The sequence below is a fragment of the Heteronotia binoei genome, chromosome 4 (genome assembly GCF_032191835.1).
Source record: "Heteronotia binoei isolate CCM8104 ecotype False Entrance Well chromosome 4, APGP_CSIRO_Hbin_v1, whole genome shotgun sequence".
NCBI lineage: Eukaryota > Metazoa > Chordata > Lepidosauria > Squamata > Gekkonidae > Heteronotia > Heteronotia binoei.
The window spans coordinates 8,751,008-8,770,008 of record NC_083226.1 but is presented as its reverse complement, the minus strand read 5'-3'; the positions used below and the strand labels follow the sequence as shown (position 1 = coordinate 8,770,008).

Genomic DNA, 19,001 nt, shown 5'->3' with positions numbered 1-19,001 from the left:
CCTGGACCCTTTTTTGGAGATGCCGGGGATTGAACCTGGGACCTTCTGCTTCCCAAGCAGATGCTCTACCACTGAGCCACTGTCCCTCCCCTGTGGATGCATTTCTCACTAGTATTGCTCCACCCCCAACCTTCTGTTTTCCCTCAGTGCAAGTGATCGATTTCCCACCAGTTGCTCCACAGGCGCATTTTGACATGGGGCTCCCTTCAGTTCCCCTTGTGGTTTCTTAATCTTAAAAGGCAGCGTCACAAAGCCACAAGGGGAACTGGAGGGAGTAGCACATAAAAAAGTGACTGCAGAGCAACTGATGGGAAATCAGTTGCTTGCGCTGGGGAAGATGGAAGCCTAGGGGCAGAGCAACGCTAGGGAGAAATCAGCTGTGGTGTTAACGGATCAACTCAGGATGTGAGTTTTTCCTACACCGAATGCCTCATTGCCTTAAACAGATATACTGGCATGCATTCTTCCTGTTTCCTCCTCTGTTCTACGATCCCACTCAACCACTTTATTTTGTCTTACTATTTTTGCTATCATGTTCTCATCTCGTAATCTGTTTACTGACTGACTGAAAGGGTTTTTTAAAATCATACTCATAATCCTCCTTGGGTCCCAGTGAGAAAGGTGGAAGCAATGGCGGCAGCAGTAATAATAACGATCACTTCATAGATTCAATACCTGTCTCCGTTCTCGACGAGACAAAGTGTTTCCATGGAGAATTTGCCAGAGCATGCGTGCAGCGATTTTTGTATCGATCCACAACAATCGAAACCCGTGGTAGTAGTGCTTCAGTTCGTCAACAACCCTCTGCCCAAGAGATTTTTTAACAATGTGGTCTTCTACTGTCGGACTATATACAGGGCCTCCTTCTTCCAGCTTCTTATTTTTGTCCTTAAGAGACTTGAGCGACTTTTCGAGCACTGAGTCATCGTATCGAGGTTGCGAAGAATGCCACTGCCGCACTGGAAAATAACATGGCACCTGGATGCCCCTACCAGCAGGAAGGGACCATAAGTAAGGTGATCTCAGTGCTATAAATGGCCTTGGTTCAGTCCAACAATTGTAACCGTCTTTTGCAGAGGAAAAGAAAACAGAGGAAACACTAGGGCTGTGTTTAAAGTGAACGTGCCTGTAAAAAAAAAAGGAACATGTAAATTCATCTCTCTCTATTCTATCTACAACAGTTTTGTGAGGCAGGTTAGGCTGAGGCAGCATGACTTATCTAAGGACAACCAAGAAGAGCAGAGCCTGACTCCACTGCATCCAGACTCAGCACTGTATCCACTGCACTTAGAGGGAATATTGCTCACCACCAGCAAATGGCGTAAAGTCAAATTTACAGTTAAGAAATTGTAAGAACTCAGAATCATAGAATTGGAAGGGACCCTCAGGGTCATCTAGTCCAGCCTCCTGCACAATGCAGGAAACTCACAAATACCTCCCCCTAAATTCACAGGATCTTCATTGCTGTCAGATGGTCCTCTAGCCTCTGTTTAGAAACCTCCAAGGAAGGAGAGCCCACCACCTCCCGAGGAAGCCTCTTCCACTGAGGAACCACTCTAGGTCAGGAATTATAGAGTTGGAAGGGACCTCCAGGGTCATCTAGTCCAACCCCCTGCACAATGCAGGAAACCCACAAATACCTCCCCCTAAATTCACAGGATCTTCATTGCTGTCAGATGGCCATCTAGCCTCTGTTTAAAAACCTCCAAGGAAGGAGAGCCCACCACCTCCCAAGGAAGCCTGTTCTACTGATGAACCGCTCTAACGGTCAGGACATTCTTCCTAATATTGAGCCGGAAACTCTTTTGATTTAATTTCAACCCATTAGTTCATAGACAAGCTGGAATGGGTCCAGAGAAGGGTGATGAAGATGGTGATGGGACTCAAGACCAAGTCCTATGAAGAAAGGTTGAAAGAGGTGGGTGTGTTTAGTCTGGAGAGGAGATGGCTGAGAGGTGATATGATCACCATCTTCAAGTACCTGAAGGGCTGTCATACAGAGGATGGCGCGAAATTGTTTTCTGTGGCCTGAGAAGGTAGAACCAGAACCAACGAGTTCAAATTACATCAAAAGAGTTTCCAGTTCAACATTAGGAAGAACTTCCTGGCATTCAGAGCAGTTCCTCAGTGGAACAGGCTTCCTTGGGAGATCGTGGGCTCTCCTTCCTTGGAGGTTTTTAAACAGAGGCTAGATGGCCATTTGACAGCAATGAAGATCCTGTGAATTTAGGGGGAGGTATTTGAATTTTCTGCATTATGCAGAGGATTGGACTAGATGACCCTGGAGGGACCTTCCAACTCTATTATTCTAACAAAGGAATCTGTAAAAACCTGACTTAACCTGATACAAATAAGCCTCATTTTAATAATAATAATAATAAATTTTATTTATACCCTGCCCTCCCCGCCGAGGCAGGCTCAGGGCGGCTTACAGGACATGGCAAAAGCCATGTTAAAACAATAAAACAAGATAATACAATTCAATACAATTAACAATTAAATATTTAAATAATCTAAAAACAATCTAAAAAATATAATCTTATAGTACTACTATCTCAGTTATATTAATGATGGTGTGATGTTTATTCCAAGTTCCATCTTAGAAGGCTAGCCGGAAGAGGGCGGTTTTGCATGCCCTACGGAATTGGCTAATATCCCGTAGGGCCCGCACCTCTTCCGGCAGCTGGTTCCACCACTTTAAGTGGATGTTAATACCATTATTCATCTCTATGCACTCTGGTGGTGAGATGTTTATATTGTATTGCAAGTATATATTTTGAAGCAATCTGAGCAGTTTGCCAAATGGCAAATAAAATGAGCACTTCTTTTTTGTAAATATCTGTGGAAGTTTGCTGGAATAAGCATTTACAATCGGCATCCCATAAACCAGCTATTCATTGCAGAAAACAGTAGCACAGATGTTTACTTACGCGCAATTTATTAATCTCAGGGATGTACAGTCAAGACAAGCGTAATTTCCCAAGAGTCCTAAAATGTAAAAATGAAAGTTAGCATACAAGTAAATCAAGGGTCTAACCAAATTAGGACTGAGTATATGTAGCTTTTATAGCAGCACGTCCCCAGAAACTGGCTATGTTTGGATGCTATGCCACCTACTGTAGGTAGAAATATTATCAGCTTAATATTGTTACATTGCTACAATATGTGAATTCCCACCATTCATTAAAAATGTCTCTTGCATCTTTTGTTAGAGAGATGTAAGAGGAAATTCATCTCCGAAACCAAAGTGCTTCGGCGGGGAGGGCGCGGTATAAATCTAACAAATCAAATCTAAGTGGCTAGAGGCTTATTTTGTTAATGAAAGCTGGAGATTCTAAGAACCTGTTGCACATATTGTTATATCAATTTTGCAATAGTCAACTGCCTTTTTAAAAACCAAAACTGGAAGAGGCCAGGTTGGTGTTGGGGAATGGCCACTGACAGCGGACTGGGGAAAATGGAGATTTGCAGGGGGGACAGAAATCAAGGGGGAGATACTCACTTTGCAATTAAGCCTAAACTTTCACTGATTTAACATAAAATCCACCACTTCTAAGTTAGTTAACATACAAAACTAGCATATTAATGGAACATAAAAATCTTCATTCTTTACAAGAAAAATTACAAGCATACCTTACCCAGTACTTGAAAAAAGAAGTGAAAATGGCTTCAGCCTTTGCTACCTTAGCACATGTATCTTAATTTATGCATAGGCAAAAATAATGAAGGTAGGAAAGGGGGGGTTTTTTGGCTACGTTTTTTAGAGATCTTACACCCATTTGCATTGAGATATCCTCCTTTGTAGATATACACTATATCTGTTACGTTGATTCGCTGTGTGTTTTGCGAAACGAAGACATGCTTCCGTACACGGTTTATAGTATTTAGATAACAGCCGTTACTAAGAACAGAATCCTTAGAAGTACTTAAGGCAATTTAAGAATACGTACAAGAGGAACTGAGATTAGTGGGTTGCTATGACAGATCAGCAGGTTGGCATTTATAAAGTAATACAAAGGTTAGCATATTCTGAAACTCAGTGAAACAGACGGGAATTTTAAGCACTGAGCAAAAAAAATGAAATTCAACAAGACATTGCAATGGAAAGAACTGTCAGTAATGAAAGCCTGCCACAAATTTTGTTGCATTCAGGTAGGTAGCCAGGTTGGTATGAAGCAGAACAAGGTCTGAGTCCAGTGGCACCTTTAAGATCAACAAAGTCTTATTTAAGGCCTAAGCTTTCGTCTGCAAGCATACTTCTTCAGATATCTGAGGACATGTGCACTCATATGAAAGCTTATACCCAGAATAATAATAATAATAAGATGATATTGGATTTATATCCCGCCCTCCACTCCGAAGAGTCTCAGAGCGGCTCACAATCTCCTTTACCTTCATCCCCCACAACAGTCACCCTGTGAGGTGGGTGGGGCTGGAGAGGGCTCTCCCAGCAGCTGCCCTTTCAAGGACAACCTCTGCCAGAGCTACGGCTGACCCAAGGCCATCTTAGCAGGTGCAAGTGGAGGAGCGGGGAATCAAACCCAGTTCTCCCAGATAAGAGTCCACACACTTAACCACTACACCAAACCGGCTCTCCACTGTCACTACAATAAAACTGTCACTGGACTCAAACTTCATTCTACAAATGTTTTGTTGGCCTTTAAATTGCTACTCTTGCTCTTTTATATTACTTAGATAAATTACTAGAAACTATAATATATACTATAGTTTGCTGAAACTAGAATTCCACTACGGAACTTTTGCATTATTTAACATGCCGTGTCAAGATTTATCCTTTGCTTCAGTTCTGTCAGGTTCTACAACCCTAACCCTACTGCACTGTTTACTGAGTGTCCATTCTGTCGCTTGTATTGATTCGCTTTGTGTAATCCAAGCTGAGACAAGTGAGAAAGGCAGACTACAAATAACATACATGGATCAAAGAAGGAGAAAGAAGGGGGAGGAGGTTGAATTTATATAACACCCTTCACTACCTGAAGGAGTCTCACTCTCAGAGTGGTTTACTATCTGCTTTTCCTTTCCTTCCCCTCCGCATAACAGACACCCTGAGAGCTCTGACAGAAATTGCTCTTTCCGGGAACAGCCTCTGACAGATTTATGACTGACCCAAGGTCATTCCAGCAGGTGCATGTGAAGGAGTGAGGAATCAAACCCCATCCTAAGAGTGTGTGCACTTAACCACTACACCAAACCATACAAGTGTCTGTACTCCACAGGCAGCAACTAGCATTCCTGTGGCTGAGCTGAATTAAGGAGCCACTGGCCTGGGAAATGCATATTTCACCCTGGAAGGTTCCAGAGGCACACACAAAAAAACTCCACGGAATGTTGTAACTCTGTATGCTGCAGGAACTGGGAGAGAAGGGGTTAATTCTTTTACTGGGACACACTTGGCAGTTGGCCCAACCCTCTCATCAATTAGATGTTGAGCCTTTTTGGTTGGTGCTTGCCTTCTGTTTACATCTTACATAGGATCTCTTCTTCTTCTTTCTCTTCCCTGGGCCTAAAGCAGCAGTAAGTAAACCTTCCTGAAAGTGAATCTGTTCACAGTACGTTAAATGTACATGCATGAATATGGGCGTTTTCACACATGCTGAATAATGCAGTTTCAACCCACTTCAATGATCATTTTAAAGTGGGCTTTTGCCTTTTCACACAGTGAAATCCAGCTGCAAAGTGCACTGAAACTGGGTTGAAAATGTATTATTTAGTGAGTGTGTGTGAAAGCCCTCACAAGATGAATGTCAAGCATCGATATTTCTCAATAATCAAGCTTTTGTTCTTTAATCAAAAGTTGCTTTATTGTAAAAACTCCATAGCTTGGTCAAGGACAGAATCCTTGGAAGTAATGACGTATACAGCACTGAAAAGTTACTTATAGGAAAACTTCAAAAGGATAACATACAAATGGAATGTTGAGTCACGGGTTCAAAGGCTACTAGCTAGTATCTCTTTCACGGCTAAGGAATGCAAGCTAATAAAAACATCTCCCTTTCTCACACTTTCTCTGAGAGCAGATAAGACCTGGCTGTGTGAATCTGGGGGAGAGGCGCTCTACGCGGTTATTGCAAGGCTAACCTAAACATCCTGAGTCCAGATGGATTTACGCGGTTACTGCAAGGCTAACCTAAACATCCTGAGTCCAGATGGATTTATCAAGCACCCCTTTGTTGCAACGATGGGGGGGGGGGGGAACAGGCCAGAACCGCCATCTATAATACGATCACGGAACTATCTAAACTGGCAGAACCAGCGCTAAACAATTTTATTGCTGCCAGATATATTTAATGTAATTTGAATTATGTATCCTAACTTAATCAACTTGTTTTTTATGTTTAATTTCTTTTTAATTGTTAAATTTAAAGTTTTATCTATTTATGTTAATCGTGTGAAATGTTGTTAGCCGCCCTGAGCCGCTTAGGCGGGGAGGGCGGGATATAAATAAAATCTATTATTATTATTATTATTATTATTATTATTCTGCTCTATGTCTGGTCTGCCTACCTGGCGCATAGAAACATGCATGCTTGACAATGTGCTTCCATTTTTGTAAGTAAAATTTCTTTCCTGAGGGGCTGGGGATAATGCATAAAGTAAGTTCCTCTGCTTGCAGAGCAATTTATTTGCTTTTTTAAAATATATCTACCCCAACGCCCTCCCCCGTCCCCACTGCTGTCAACAAGGGCCTCTCCCCGAGGCCTGCAAGCGGGCGCTCCCCAGCCCGGCCCGGCCGTCCTCCTCCTCCTCGGGCAGGGACCTCGCGCGCCCCCGCCAACCCGCCTCCGGCCCGCGCTCGCCCTCACCAGCCTGGGGGTCCCTCCGCAGCCGCCGGGGCAGGGACGTCGCCGGCCGGCCGCAGCGGTTCAGCAGCACGAACGCCATTTCCTCGCAAGGCCGGCCGGCAGCCTGAGGGGAAAGGAGTCGGGCTCCACTGCGCAGGCGCGCGCCAGGAAGAGGAAGTCGCCCCGCGGCATGCTGGGAGATGTGGTCTTCCTTAGCGGCTGCGCCTTGGGAGCGGAAGCCGCTCCCGCTCGCTCGCTTTGCGTTATTCTGCAAATGGGCGGGGCGGCTTCCAGCAGCGATGAAGCCAGGGCAATGTAAATTCGGAGCATGTTGAAATGCAATCATGCACCATCAGTAACTGCTGTCTCCGCGGTTAAAACAAAAACTAGGGTTGCAGCCGCCGCCTGGAGATCTCCTAGAGTTACAACGGATCTCCCGGCTCCAGAGAGAGTTCTCCTGGAGGGAATGGCTGCTTTGGAGGGTGGGATCTATGACGTGATGCCCAGCTGAGCTCCCTCTCTTCCCCCACCCCCGTCCAGCATTTAGTTCCCCCCTCAAATGTCTAGGAATTTCCCAGTTTGGAGTTCGCAATCATCATTCAGTCGCATGAATTATCATTGCTTCACTTCTCCAGGCATTCTTTTACCCCACCATCAAGCTGACAATGAATCAATCTATGCAACAAATACATTTTCTGGAAAAGCGCAATGGGTGCACAGACACCATCTTACACCTGCAACTTACTAACAAACATACCTAGGCGCCTCCAGCTACCATTATGGCACTAAATTGTTCAGGGTGGTGAGAACCAGAGAGGATTGTGAGGCACTCCAAAGGGATCTGTTGAGGCTGGGTGAGTGGGTGTCAACGTGGCAGATGAGGTTCTATGTGGCCAAGTGCAAAGTAATGCACATTGGGGCCAAGAATCCCAGCTGCAAATACAAGTTGATGGGGTGTGAACTGGCAGAGACTGACCAAGAAAGAGATCTTGGGGTCGTAGTAGATAACTCACTGAAAATGTCAAAACATTGTGCAATTGCAATAAAAAAGGCCAACGCCATGCTGGGAATTATTAGGAAGGGAATTGAAAACAAATCAGCCAGTATAATGCCCCTGTATAAATCAATGGTGCGGTCTCATTTGGAATACTGTGTGCAGTTCTGGTCACCGCACGTCATGAAGGATATTATAGCATTGGAAAATGTCCAGAAAAGGGCAACTAGAATGATTAAAGGTTTGGAACACTTTCCCTATGAAGAAAGATTAAAATGCATGGGGCTCTTTAGCTTGGAGAAACGTCGACTGCGGGGTGATATGATAGAGGTTTACAAGATAATGCATGGGATGGAGAAAGTAGAGAAGTCCTTTTCTCCCTTTCGCACAATACAAGATCTCGTGGGCATTCAATGAAATTGCTGAGCAGTCAGGTTAAAACGGATACAAGGAAGTCCTTCTTCACCCAAAGGCTGATTAACATGTGACAGACTTCACATTTCTGGGATCCAAGATCACTGCAGATGGTGACTGTAGCCATGAAATTAAAAGGCGTTTGCTCATTGGGAGGACAGCTATGGCAAACCTAGGCAGTATATTAAAAAGGAGAGACATCACCCTGCCAACAAAAGTCTGTATAGTCAAAGAGATGTAGTAGTATGTATGGCTGTGAGAGTTGGACCATAAAGAAGGCCAAGCGCAGAAGCTTTCAAACTGTAATGCTGGAGAAGACTCTTGAGAGTCCCTTGGACTGCAAGAAGTTCAAATCTGACAGTTCTAATCAACCCTGACTGTTCCCTGGAAGGTCAGATGCTGAAGCTGAAGCTCAAATACTTTAGCCACCAAATGAGAAAAGAGCGTTCACTGGAGAAGATCCTGATGCTGGGAAAGACAGAAGGCAAAAGAAGAAGGGGACGGCAAAAGAGGAGATGGCTGGACAGCATTACTGATGTAACTAACACAAATTTGAGCAGACTTCAGAGGATGGTGGAAGACAGGAGGGCCTGGCGTGACTGGGTCCATGGGGTCACAAAGAGTGGGAATCGACTGTGCGACTGAACAACAAAAAAACTGTGCCCCTTTGAAGTTCCTCCCTTCTCCAAACTTTACTCTCTTCAGGCTCCACCCCCAAATTCTCTAGGAATTTTCCCAACCCAGAGCTACCAGCCCTCCTCCTTTTCCTGCATGTGATGTTCTTTTATGAGCCCGGCCAAGATTTTACTTTAGTTTTATTGAGCAATTGCAAGATTTCTCTCTCTCTCACACATACACAGACCCCTTTTATATCATTTTGGATGGCTGCTGTGTAATGTTATTGTAGTGATGTTGCCAGCCCTAAAAGCAATGGTGATAGTTTTGATTTCTATGAATGGTTTATATTAAATTTAGATGGGTGTAACTGTGCTTTGGATTGCACTATGTATAAACCGTCAGCTTTTGTACCACTAACTAAAGGCTTGTTTGCTGGGAGGAAAGACTAGAGATTTACCTTTAGCATGTTTTAAAATCACACTTTTCCTCCAAGTAGCTCAGTGCAGTATGTGCGCGTGATTCTGCTTTCCTCAGTCTTGTCCTCACAACAACCCTGTGGAGAAAGTTAGGATGAGAAAGGGGAGGGACGGTGGCTCAGTGGCAGAGCATCTGCTTGCGAAGCAGAAGGTCCCAGGTTCAATCCCCGGCATCTCCAAAAAAGGGTCCAGGCAAAGAGGTGTGAAAAACCTCCGCTTGAGACCCTGGAGAGCAGGGGAGGGACGGTGACTCAGTGGTAGAGCATCTGCTTGGGAAGCAGAAGGTCCCAGGTTCAATCCCCGGCATCTCCAAAAAAAAAAGGGTCCAGGCAAATAGGCGTGAAAAACCTCAGCTTGAGACCCTGGAGAGCCGCTGCCAGTCTGAGAAGACAATACTGACTTTGATGGACCCAGGGTCTGATTCAGTAGAAGGCAGCTTCATATGTTCATATGACTGGCCCAAGATCACACCGCAAGCTTCCTGGCAGAGCAGAGCTTTGAATGTGGGCCTCCCAGATATTCCACCGTAATTCTGGAGGTGCCTTGAAAAATAAAAGATACACCACTGCTTCTCCCCCATGAAGCACCTATTTATGAGGGTGAGCCGACTGGATCAGTGGTAGTGAGCAAGCTTGACTGGACTGTTGTGTAGCACAGAGACTTATGCCTGGCCTTCATGCTCACTTGGTTAAGAGCCTTGGGGTTATCCTTGATCCAGCATCACTGCTGGAGAAGGAAGATTATGGAGGTTAAAAAAAAATGCTTCCTTCTGACTTAGTTTAGTCTGTAAGTTGTCTCCCTGCCTTGACTCAGTAGATCTGGCCACTTGGATCCATGCCACAGTAACGTTAAGACTACTAGACTACTGTAACGCTCTCCACTTGGGTCTGCCCTTGAAGTCAACTCAGAGTTAGGGTTTGTAGAATCTTTCGGGCTCAAGTGCCGTGTTCATTGAGAATCTTTCGGGCTCAAGTGCCGTGTTCATTGAGAGCCAAGAAGTGCCTTCTTGGCTCTCAATGCACAGCAGCCAAGAAGGTCTGAGCGCCTGCTCCGGCTGCAACGCCACTGAGGATGTTCTCCACAGCTGAGAACGAAACGTCTGGAAGGAAAACTTTCTCCAGTAGAACACAGCACTTGAGCCCGAAAGATTCTACAAACCCTAACGATGTTACCAGCCGTGAAAACCTGAAATCTTTGTCAACTCATAGTGTTTCTCACTGAGACACTCAAGGAAGATTATAAATTGTAAGTCAATACAATCCTTGGGGACATCCAACAATCACTAGATCAGGATTCAGATGCAGAAATTAAAACCATTTAAAAAAAATGGAACAAAACAGGCAAATCATGAGAAAGGAAGGCAGGAAGAGCTGCATCCGTACTTAAATTTTGTGGCCCCTTCTTACACGCCCAGGGAAATGCTGTTTGTCACTTTGGGGTCAGGCAGCAGATTTTCTCCAGACCAGTTTTGGCAGGGATCCTTGATAGATTTCCCACTCCCAATCTCCTGGGCTTGGAAGTAAAAAAAGACATCAGGGAAAGACGTTGGAATTGAATCAGCAATAACAGGTCCTTTATTCCAAACACTCTGGATAAAATATGTCAACAAATTCATCTAATTCATATAATGAGCCCGTGGCAACAGCTCATCCACTGGTCGCGTACACAGATGCACTCTTAAAGGTTCCAAAACAATATACACTTTCCTCCCATAAGAATTTCATGCAAAGCTCATTCTCAGTTCATAGTCCTTGAAATGATCTCTAACAATAATGGGGAACAACTGTCATGAGCCCAAATTAATTCACAGGAAGCCCATCCATGCTGTCCAGTGTACTACATTTTGGTGTCTTTGTCAAGACTGTTGGCTTTTAAATGTGATCGAATACATGTTATATTCAGACGACAAAAATACTAGCTGCCAATATTTATACAAAAAACATCCTTACCCCACGAATCCTGTCAGTTACACAAAGGGCAACAGCTCACTCTCTCCAGCTCTGTCTTAAGAACATAAGAGAAGCCATGTTGGATCAGGCCAACGGCCCATCCAGTCCAACACTCTGTGTCACACAGTGGCAAAAATTTTTATATATACACACACACTGTGGCTAATAGCCACTGATGGACCTGTGCTCCATATTTTTATCTAAACCCCTCTTGAAGGTGGCTATGCTTGTGGCCGCCACCACCTCCTGTGGCAGTGTATTCCACATGTTAATCACCCTTTGGGTGAAGAAGTACTTCCTTTTATCCGTTTTAACCTGTCTGCTCAGCAATTTCATCGAATGCCCACGAGTTCTTGTATTGTGAGAAAAGGAGAAAAGTACAGTACTTCTTTCTCTACTTTCTCCATCCCATGCATTATCTCGTAAACCTCTATCATGTCACCCCACAGTCAACGTTTCTCCAAGCTAAAGAGTCCCAAGCGTTTCAACCTTTCTTCATAGGGAAAGTGTTCCAGCCCTTTAATCATTCTAGTTGCCCTTTTCTGGACTTTCTCCAATGCTATAATATCCTTTTTGAGGTGCGGCGACCAGAACTGCACACAGTCCTCCAAATGACACCACACCATCGATTTATACAGGGGCATTATGATACTGGCTGATTTGTTTTCAATTCCCTTCCTAATAATTCCCAGCATGATGTTGGCCTTTTTTATTGCAAACGCACACTGTCTTGACATTTTCAGTGAGTTATCTACCACGACCCCAAGATCCCTCTCTTGGTCAGTCTCTGCCAGTTCACACCCCATCAACTTGTATTTGTAGCTGGGATTCTTGGCCCCAATGTGCATTACTTTGCACTTGGCCACACTGAACCGCATCTGCCACGTTGACGCCCACTCACCCAGCCTCAACAGATCCCTTTGGAGTTCCTCACAATCCTCTGTGGTTCTCACCACCTTGAACAATTTAGTGTCATCTGCAAACTTGGCCACTTCACTGCTCACTCCCAACTCTAAATCATTTATGAACAAGTTAAAGAGCATGGGACCCAGTACCGAGCCCTGCGGCACCCCACTGCTTACCGTCCTCCACTGCGAAGACTGCCCATTTATACTCACTCTCTGCTTCCTATTACTCAGCCAGTTTTTGATCCACAAGAGGACCTGTCCTTTTACTCCATGACTCTCAAGCTTTCTAAGGAGTCTTCTTCATACCTAAACAGTCTCTAATTATTGTCCGGTGTAAGCTACAACCTTTGACTCATCCCACAATACTCAAACTAATACAGTTCTTTTTATCTTACAGGAATGAAGAGAAACCCAAACATTGATCCGGACCACATGGAGAAAAAGTTCTCAGTTTAAAAATGAATTCTCTTTCCCTCTGTAATAAAATAGGTGAAATATATTCCCAATTGTGTTGTCTGTTTTTATATGTATATATTGCATGGGATTGCATCTCATCTACAGTACAGCCAGCACTAAGATAATGTTCAACAATGGGGGCTTCTCCGATTTGATGGCAAACAGGAGACTGGGGCTCCGGTATCCGTGTTCGAATTGCGCATGTACAAAACACCACCAGGGTAGATATTTAAATATGCTACTTGTTTTGTTGAACATGATGCGACAAAATTGAAACGAATACTTATATTCTTAGCTGGGCCTGCAAAGCTGTTGCCTTTTGGTATATATTGTTAAACTTAAAAGTTTTACCTATTTATGTTAAGTGTGTGAAATGTTGTTAGCCACCCTGAGCCGCCTAGGCGGGGAGGGCGGGATATAAATAAAATCTATTATTATTATCTATTATATTATATTTGCATGCTTTGCAGTGTCCGCAGCAATGATTCCCCTGGATCGCCATTATTCTATCTTGCCTGTTTTAGAATGTCAGCTCTCAATAGCGAGCTCTTTAGATTTTTACCCTGTGGTGGATCCCGACAACCTGGCAGGTGTGAGATTATATTCCAGTATTTTCTGATGATTTTGTGAATATTGTAGGATAATCCCAAAAATGGAAGGCACTCTCTTTTTCTACTTGAATAGAAAAATGTCACTCTCTTTTTCTACTTAAATGTCACTCTCTTTTTCTACTTGAATAGCTGAGTCCTATTTCTGCATTCTGCCTCTCTCCTAGCTCTAAAAATAACATCACAAGGATATCCCCTATTACTAAATTGTGTCTCTAACTTTTGGGATTGGGTGGTACCTGTGAATTTCCTGCACTGTGTGGGGGTTGGACTAGACGACCCTGGAGATTTCTTCCAGCTCTAGGATATAACAAGAAGGCACTTTAATAAAGGGAGCAGGAGTGTGAACTGTACTACTGCATATAGCATGCTTATCTTTTTAATGTATTTATGTATTCTACTTTTACTGCTTTTCAATGTTTATTAAATACAATTTTCTACATTGTTCAATCAGATAGTGTTTAATACCTCACACCAGGCTTCAGATTCCTGTAATCCTGTGGAATCTGATTTGAGTCTTGGTGAAAAAGGTAGAGTAGAGATGAACAAATAAATGTTTGGCGAGGGGAAGAGAGAATAAATGTGTCATGGGCAATGATGAAGGGGAGCTAGGGTTGCCAAGTCCAATTTAAGAATTATCTGGGGACTTTGGGAGTGGAGCCAGGAGACATTGGGGGCGGAGCCGAGAGCAAGGGTGTGACAAGCATAATTGAACTTCAAGGGAGTTCTGGCCATCACATTTAAAGGGACTGCACAAATTTTTAAATGCCTTCCTTCCATAGGAAATAATGAAAGATAGGGGCACCTTCTTTTGGGGCTCATAGAATTGGACCCCCTGGTCCAATCTTTTTGAAACTTGGGAGGTATTTTGGGGAGAGGCACTAGATGCTATACTGAAAATTTGGTGCCTCTATCTCAAAAAACAGCCCCCCCAGAGCCCCCGATGCCCGCGGATCAATTCCCCATCATTCCCTATGGGAATCGTTCATGGAGGTGCATGATGGCTCTGGGGGCGGGGCTTCCCCCACCGGCCAGCTGGCTGGGGGAGGGGGGAAGCCTGTAAAACTGGGGGATCCCCCTCTGGGACCTGGGGATTGGGAAGCCTAAGGGGAGCTGCTGGCGCGGAGCTGCCAGTTGCAGCAGAACCAGCAGCTGACAACATCAGCCGGTCCCTTGGAAGAATCCAACAGTTGGCTGCCGCCGCCCACATTCCCTGCGGTTGAATGACCACAAGCACAGAGCCCCACTACCCCTGCCCGGTTTAAATCATTCCTTATGGGAAGGACTCAGCAGGTTGCTATTGGAGACTAGTTGTCATCAATGTGGCACTTGTCTCACAGGACTCCTTCCACAAGAGTTGTCCTATCCCCCATGTTAGTCAGTTTCGACATAAATCCCATAAGACACACTATTCATGATTTAGAGTAGGCTGTCAGCAGTGTGGTGATAACACCTAGCTCTGTATCTTTATCCAAATCATCCGGTGATCCAGAACAGGCCTTCTCTATAAAAGCACCCCAACGGTGGAACCAGCTGCCGGAAGAGGTGCGGGCCCTGCGGGATCTTGGCCAATTCCGTAGGGCCTGCAAAACCGCCCTCTTCCGGCTAGCTTTCTAAGATGGAGCTTGGAATAAACATCACGCCATCATTAACATTAACGTAACTGAGATGATAGCACTATTAGATTATATTTTTAGACTGTTTCTAGATTATTTAAATATTTAATTGTTATCTGTATTGAATTGTATAATCTTGTTTTATTGTTTTAACATGGCTTTTACCATGTCCTGTAAGCCGCCCTGAGCCTGCCTCGGCGGGGAGGGTGGGGTATAGATAAAATTTATTATTATTATTATTATTATTATTATGTAGTGGTCCTCAATCAGTGCCTTGCTGCTATGGTTTAAATGGCTAAGGGTAAACAAGTTGAAACTGAATTCTGACCAGAGGTGATGTTGGTTGGGAAAGCAGAGTTCTTGAAGGACATTGTGCCTTCCACTTTTGATGGGGTCTAGCTGACCAGGGATTATACTTGATAAGCAAGTTAATGCAGGTGCAGGAAAAAAACAAACATTCCATCTTCATTTCGCCCGGAAGATGGCTCCCTGCCTTCCATCCACCCAACACCGCCATGTGAGTCCACGCTAGGATTACCTTGACACTTGACTACTATAATGCATAGCCATGATAAAATGATAACTTACTCAGTGCCATTCAACCAATTATACGCTTCCATGTCCTCAGCAATCCAGTTATGTCTATTAGTTTTAAAAAAGCAATAAAATTCCTTAAGTTTCACTGACCATGCCTCTTTATTAGGATTTTTTTTTCCCACTACCAAACTCTTGCAAAAACCAGCCCTGCTGCAGTGATTGTATATAAAACAGCTTGTTTGTCTGACAGGACATATTTCACATAAAAGGAGGGGGGGGACCCTCGGGGATACATAAAATAGGAAAGTCCAAGCCAACTGACAGCCAAAATATTCCAAAATATTTTAGCACAAGAATAACCCACATGTGGGTAGAAAACACATTCCGACTGCTGCCACAATAACAGAATTTTCCCTTTTGGTTTTCACACATCCTTGCCAAGCGCCAAGGGGAAAGTTGTTATGACCTCATATTTATTATGCTGTCTCAGAAAACCATACTAACAAATATGTTGAACCCTTTAATGTAATAGATTGTCAGCTGTGCATATTTACCTGGTATCCCAATGCTTTAGTCCATTTTGGGGGGATGCTTTTATTATGTTGGCATTAAGCAGCTAAGAGAACCAAACACGGAGACAGGAGAATAAGCTCATGTCCTCTTCTAACAGGTTTTTCACATGAATATGTGTATATTTTCTCTGGGTAGACTGGTTAGCATAAAGCTTTTAACCCACATATATTGGAAAGTTAAGATTCAGTTACTACAGCTTATTTTTTCATCCAAAGTTATGACTTCATTACTCCTTATTGGATCCCCCCAAAATGGACTGGAGACACCTTTGCTGCTGCAGCCAAAGGTGAAGTAGTTGGGGAATGCTTACATTTCACAATATTCCAAACATTTATGAAATTCTCCATTACAATATTACCATGAGTATACAAGAGATTTTGATCAGGTTTTGTTTTTAACTTGCAACCACAAACCTATTGGAATTTTTACAAAAAATACGCATTCAATTACAGTTGAGGGATGAACTCTACCTTGCTTCACCCACTTGGCCAGCTGGGTCAAGCTGGCAGCATAGTATGGCTGGCTGTGTCTGAACCATTCCCCTCCATTATCTTGTGCAGATTTTAACCCCCATTCTACTTTTTGACTTCCATACGAAGTCTAATAAAATCTTCTGCCATTCCTTACAATGTTGTACAACGATATTCGCAAAAAAAAAATGCTGAAATAAGAACAGCAACTTTGGCAATAATACTACCTTGCCTGCATTAAACCTTCTGGATAAAGGCAATTCCATATTTTACCTTTTTAACCACAGAGATTTAATTAAGACTGAAGAGTTCATTGTGGCATTTAGAAATTAATGCACCAAAATACTTGACCACAATACTTTCACACCTTATTGCTGCCAGCCAAGCAGATTTTTAATGTGCTGTATTTTATTATTAAATTAAAAAATGCAGTTTTATCAATATTTATGCTATAAGCTACTTTTTAATACTCTTCCACTACAAAACCAAGTGTATTTACAAGAACACTGATAAAGAGAAATCTGCAAATAAATTACATTTAGACTGACTACCTTCAGCAGATATATTCTCTGTAGAATCCAATTATCTAATTAAATGAGTTAAAGTTCCAGGAAGAACACAAAAAGAGAGCAGGCAGGGGATGCCCTTGTGTTAAATTGCTATTAATTTTAAAAAGACAACCAGACAACTGGACATATTAGCTAGAAAAATCTCTGCCCATTTATGTTCTCCAAAACTGAAAGCTTTCAGACAAGATGGACAATTATTATGTTTTATTTTATTGAAAGATTTCTTTGCGTCAAGAAAAATAAAAGCTGACAGTTTAGGTAGCCTATAGGATTAAAAACGTCCTTATATTGGAGACGAATGAGCAACTTGGGATAAAAATGGGTTGGTCAGAGTGCGTATAAAAGAGACAACAGAATTCTTATGAGTAACTAGAATGGTTGTCATTGTAGTTTAACAGTGTTATTGGACAATATGAAGAAACCAGCTGCGTCTTTACCTTCTTTCAAAAGCAAAGTTGGAGTCCAGTGGCATCTTTGTTCTACAGCTTCAGACCAACATGGCTAAGCAGGGTCAGTATCTGGATGAGAGACCACCAAGGAAGGCTTCTGCTTCTGCACTTCTGCAAAGGAAGAAACCACTTCTGCAAAGGAAGGCATCTGCTTCTCCTTTGCCTTGAAAGCTGGAGTCACCATTGTTAGGGGAATTCTGTTTGAAATTCTATTTCTTTATCTCAAACAGTGCAATGGATCACTGGATCAAATAATCATTGAGAGGCATTTAACATGAAAAAGAAGAAGAAGAAGATATTGGATTTATATCCCGCCCTCCACTCCGAAGAGTCTCAGAGCGGCTCACAATCTCCTTTACCTCCCTCCCCCACAACAAACACCCTGTGAGGTGGGTGGGGCTGGAGAGGGCTCTCACAGCAGCTGCCCTTTCAAGGACAACTTCTGCCAGAGCTATGGCTGACCCAAGGCCATTCCAGCAGGTGCAAGTGGAGGAGTGGGGAATCAAACCCGGTTCTCCCAGATAAGAGTCCGCACACTTAACCACTACACCAAACTGGAAAAAACATATTTATTTCTACAGGGAAAGGGTACTGGGAGGTGAAAATAAACTAAAGAAATGGATGCTTACACTAGAAGATCATGCTTAATGGAAGACCACTTCCTTCTTCTTGAACTCTCTGCCTGAACAAAGGAAGTCACCTGACTAACTGACCAAACAAACAAAACAGGTTTTCCCGCTTCTAGACCTTGATCGACAGCAGTCAGTATCACCTCAAGACTAGATTACTGTAATGCCCTCTACATGGGGCTGCCTTTGTGCCGAACCCGGAAGCTGCAGCTGGTGCAGAATGCAGCGGCTAGGCTATTGAGCACATACAGCCGGGGCTGTGCAGGCTGCACTGGCTGCCGGTTGCATACCGAATTCGGTACAAAGTGCTGGTTATTACCTTTAAAGCCTTATATGGTCGAGGGCCTGCCTAGCTGAGGGACCGTCTCTCCCCATATGAACCCCAGAGAGCACTGAGGTCAGTGGGAAAGAACCAGCTGAACATCCCTGGGCCGAGGGAGGCCAAATTGAAGAACACAAGGGAACGGGCCTTCTCTATCGCAGCTCCACTCCTGTGGAATCAACTTCCGGACGAAGTGCAGGCCCTGCAGAGTCTTGAGCAATTCCGCAGGGCCTGCAAATCTACTCTTTTTAAGATGGCCTTCACTGAATGCTGAGTTAATGATAGATTCGCTGCTGTTGTATTTCGCCATCAATTTATTAAAAACCTGAAATTTAGCACCATAAATGTTAATTTTAATTGGAATGTTGATTTAAATGATGGTTTTATAATGTAGTATTTATTGAATTATATGATTTTATTGTACTGTATTGAACTAATATGTTGTGAGCCGCCCTGAGCCTGCTTTGGCGGGGAGAACGGGATATAAATAAAAAGTATTATTATTATTATTCCCAGGTCATTCAGACAATAGGGAATCAGGCACAGTGTTAACCCTATAATGACTGGAAGTTTAGAACATTGCAAAGGACATACAAAACAGATACATATT

General features: G+C 43.5%; 1 protein-coding gene and 1 non-coding gene across 3 annotated transcripts in view; one reads left to right on the top strand and one right to left on the bottom strand.

The window, feature by feature from the left end:
- LETM1 (leucine zipper and EF-hand containing transmembrane protein 1) overlaps positions 1-6,974 on the bottom strand; it is a 62,926-nt gene extending 55,952 nt beyond the window's left edge. For both annotated transcript variants that reach the window (XM_060236756.1, XM_060236757.1), the window contains exons 1-3: positions 6,825-6,974; positions 2,931-2,988; positions 676-1,126 (exon numbers count right to left, since the gene is read on the bottom strand). In XM_060236756.1, the coding sequence (XP_060092739.1) occupies positions 676-1,126; positions 2,931-2,988; positions 6,825-6,903 (588 nt within the window). In that variant the 5' untranslated portion in view covers positions 6,904-6,974. The remainder of the gene's footprint in view (positions 1-675; positions 1,127-2,930; positions 2,989-6,824) is intronic.
- Positions 6,975-9,417: 2,443 nt separating this feature from the next.
- TRNAR-GCG (transfer RNA arginine (anticodon GCG)) lies at positions 9,418-9,484 on the top strand. Its single transcript has one exon. It is a non-coding gene; the product is annotated as a tRNA-Arg (tRNA).
- The last annotated feature ends 9,517 nt before the right edge of the window (positions 9,485-19,001 follow it).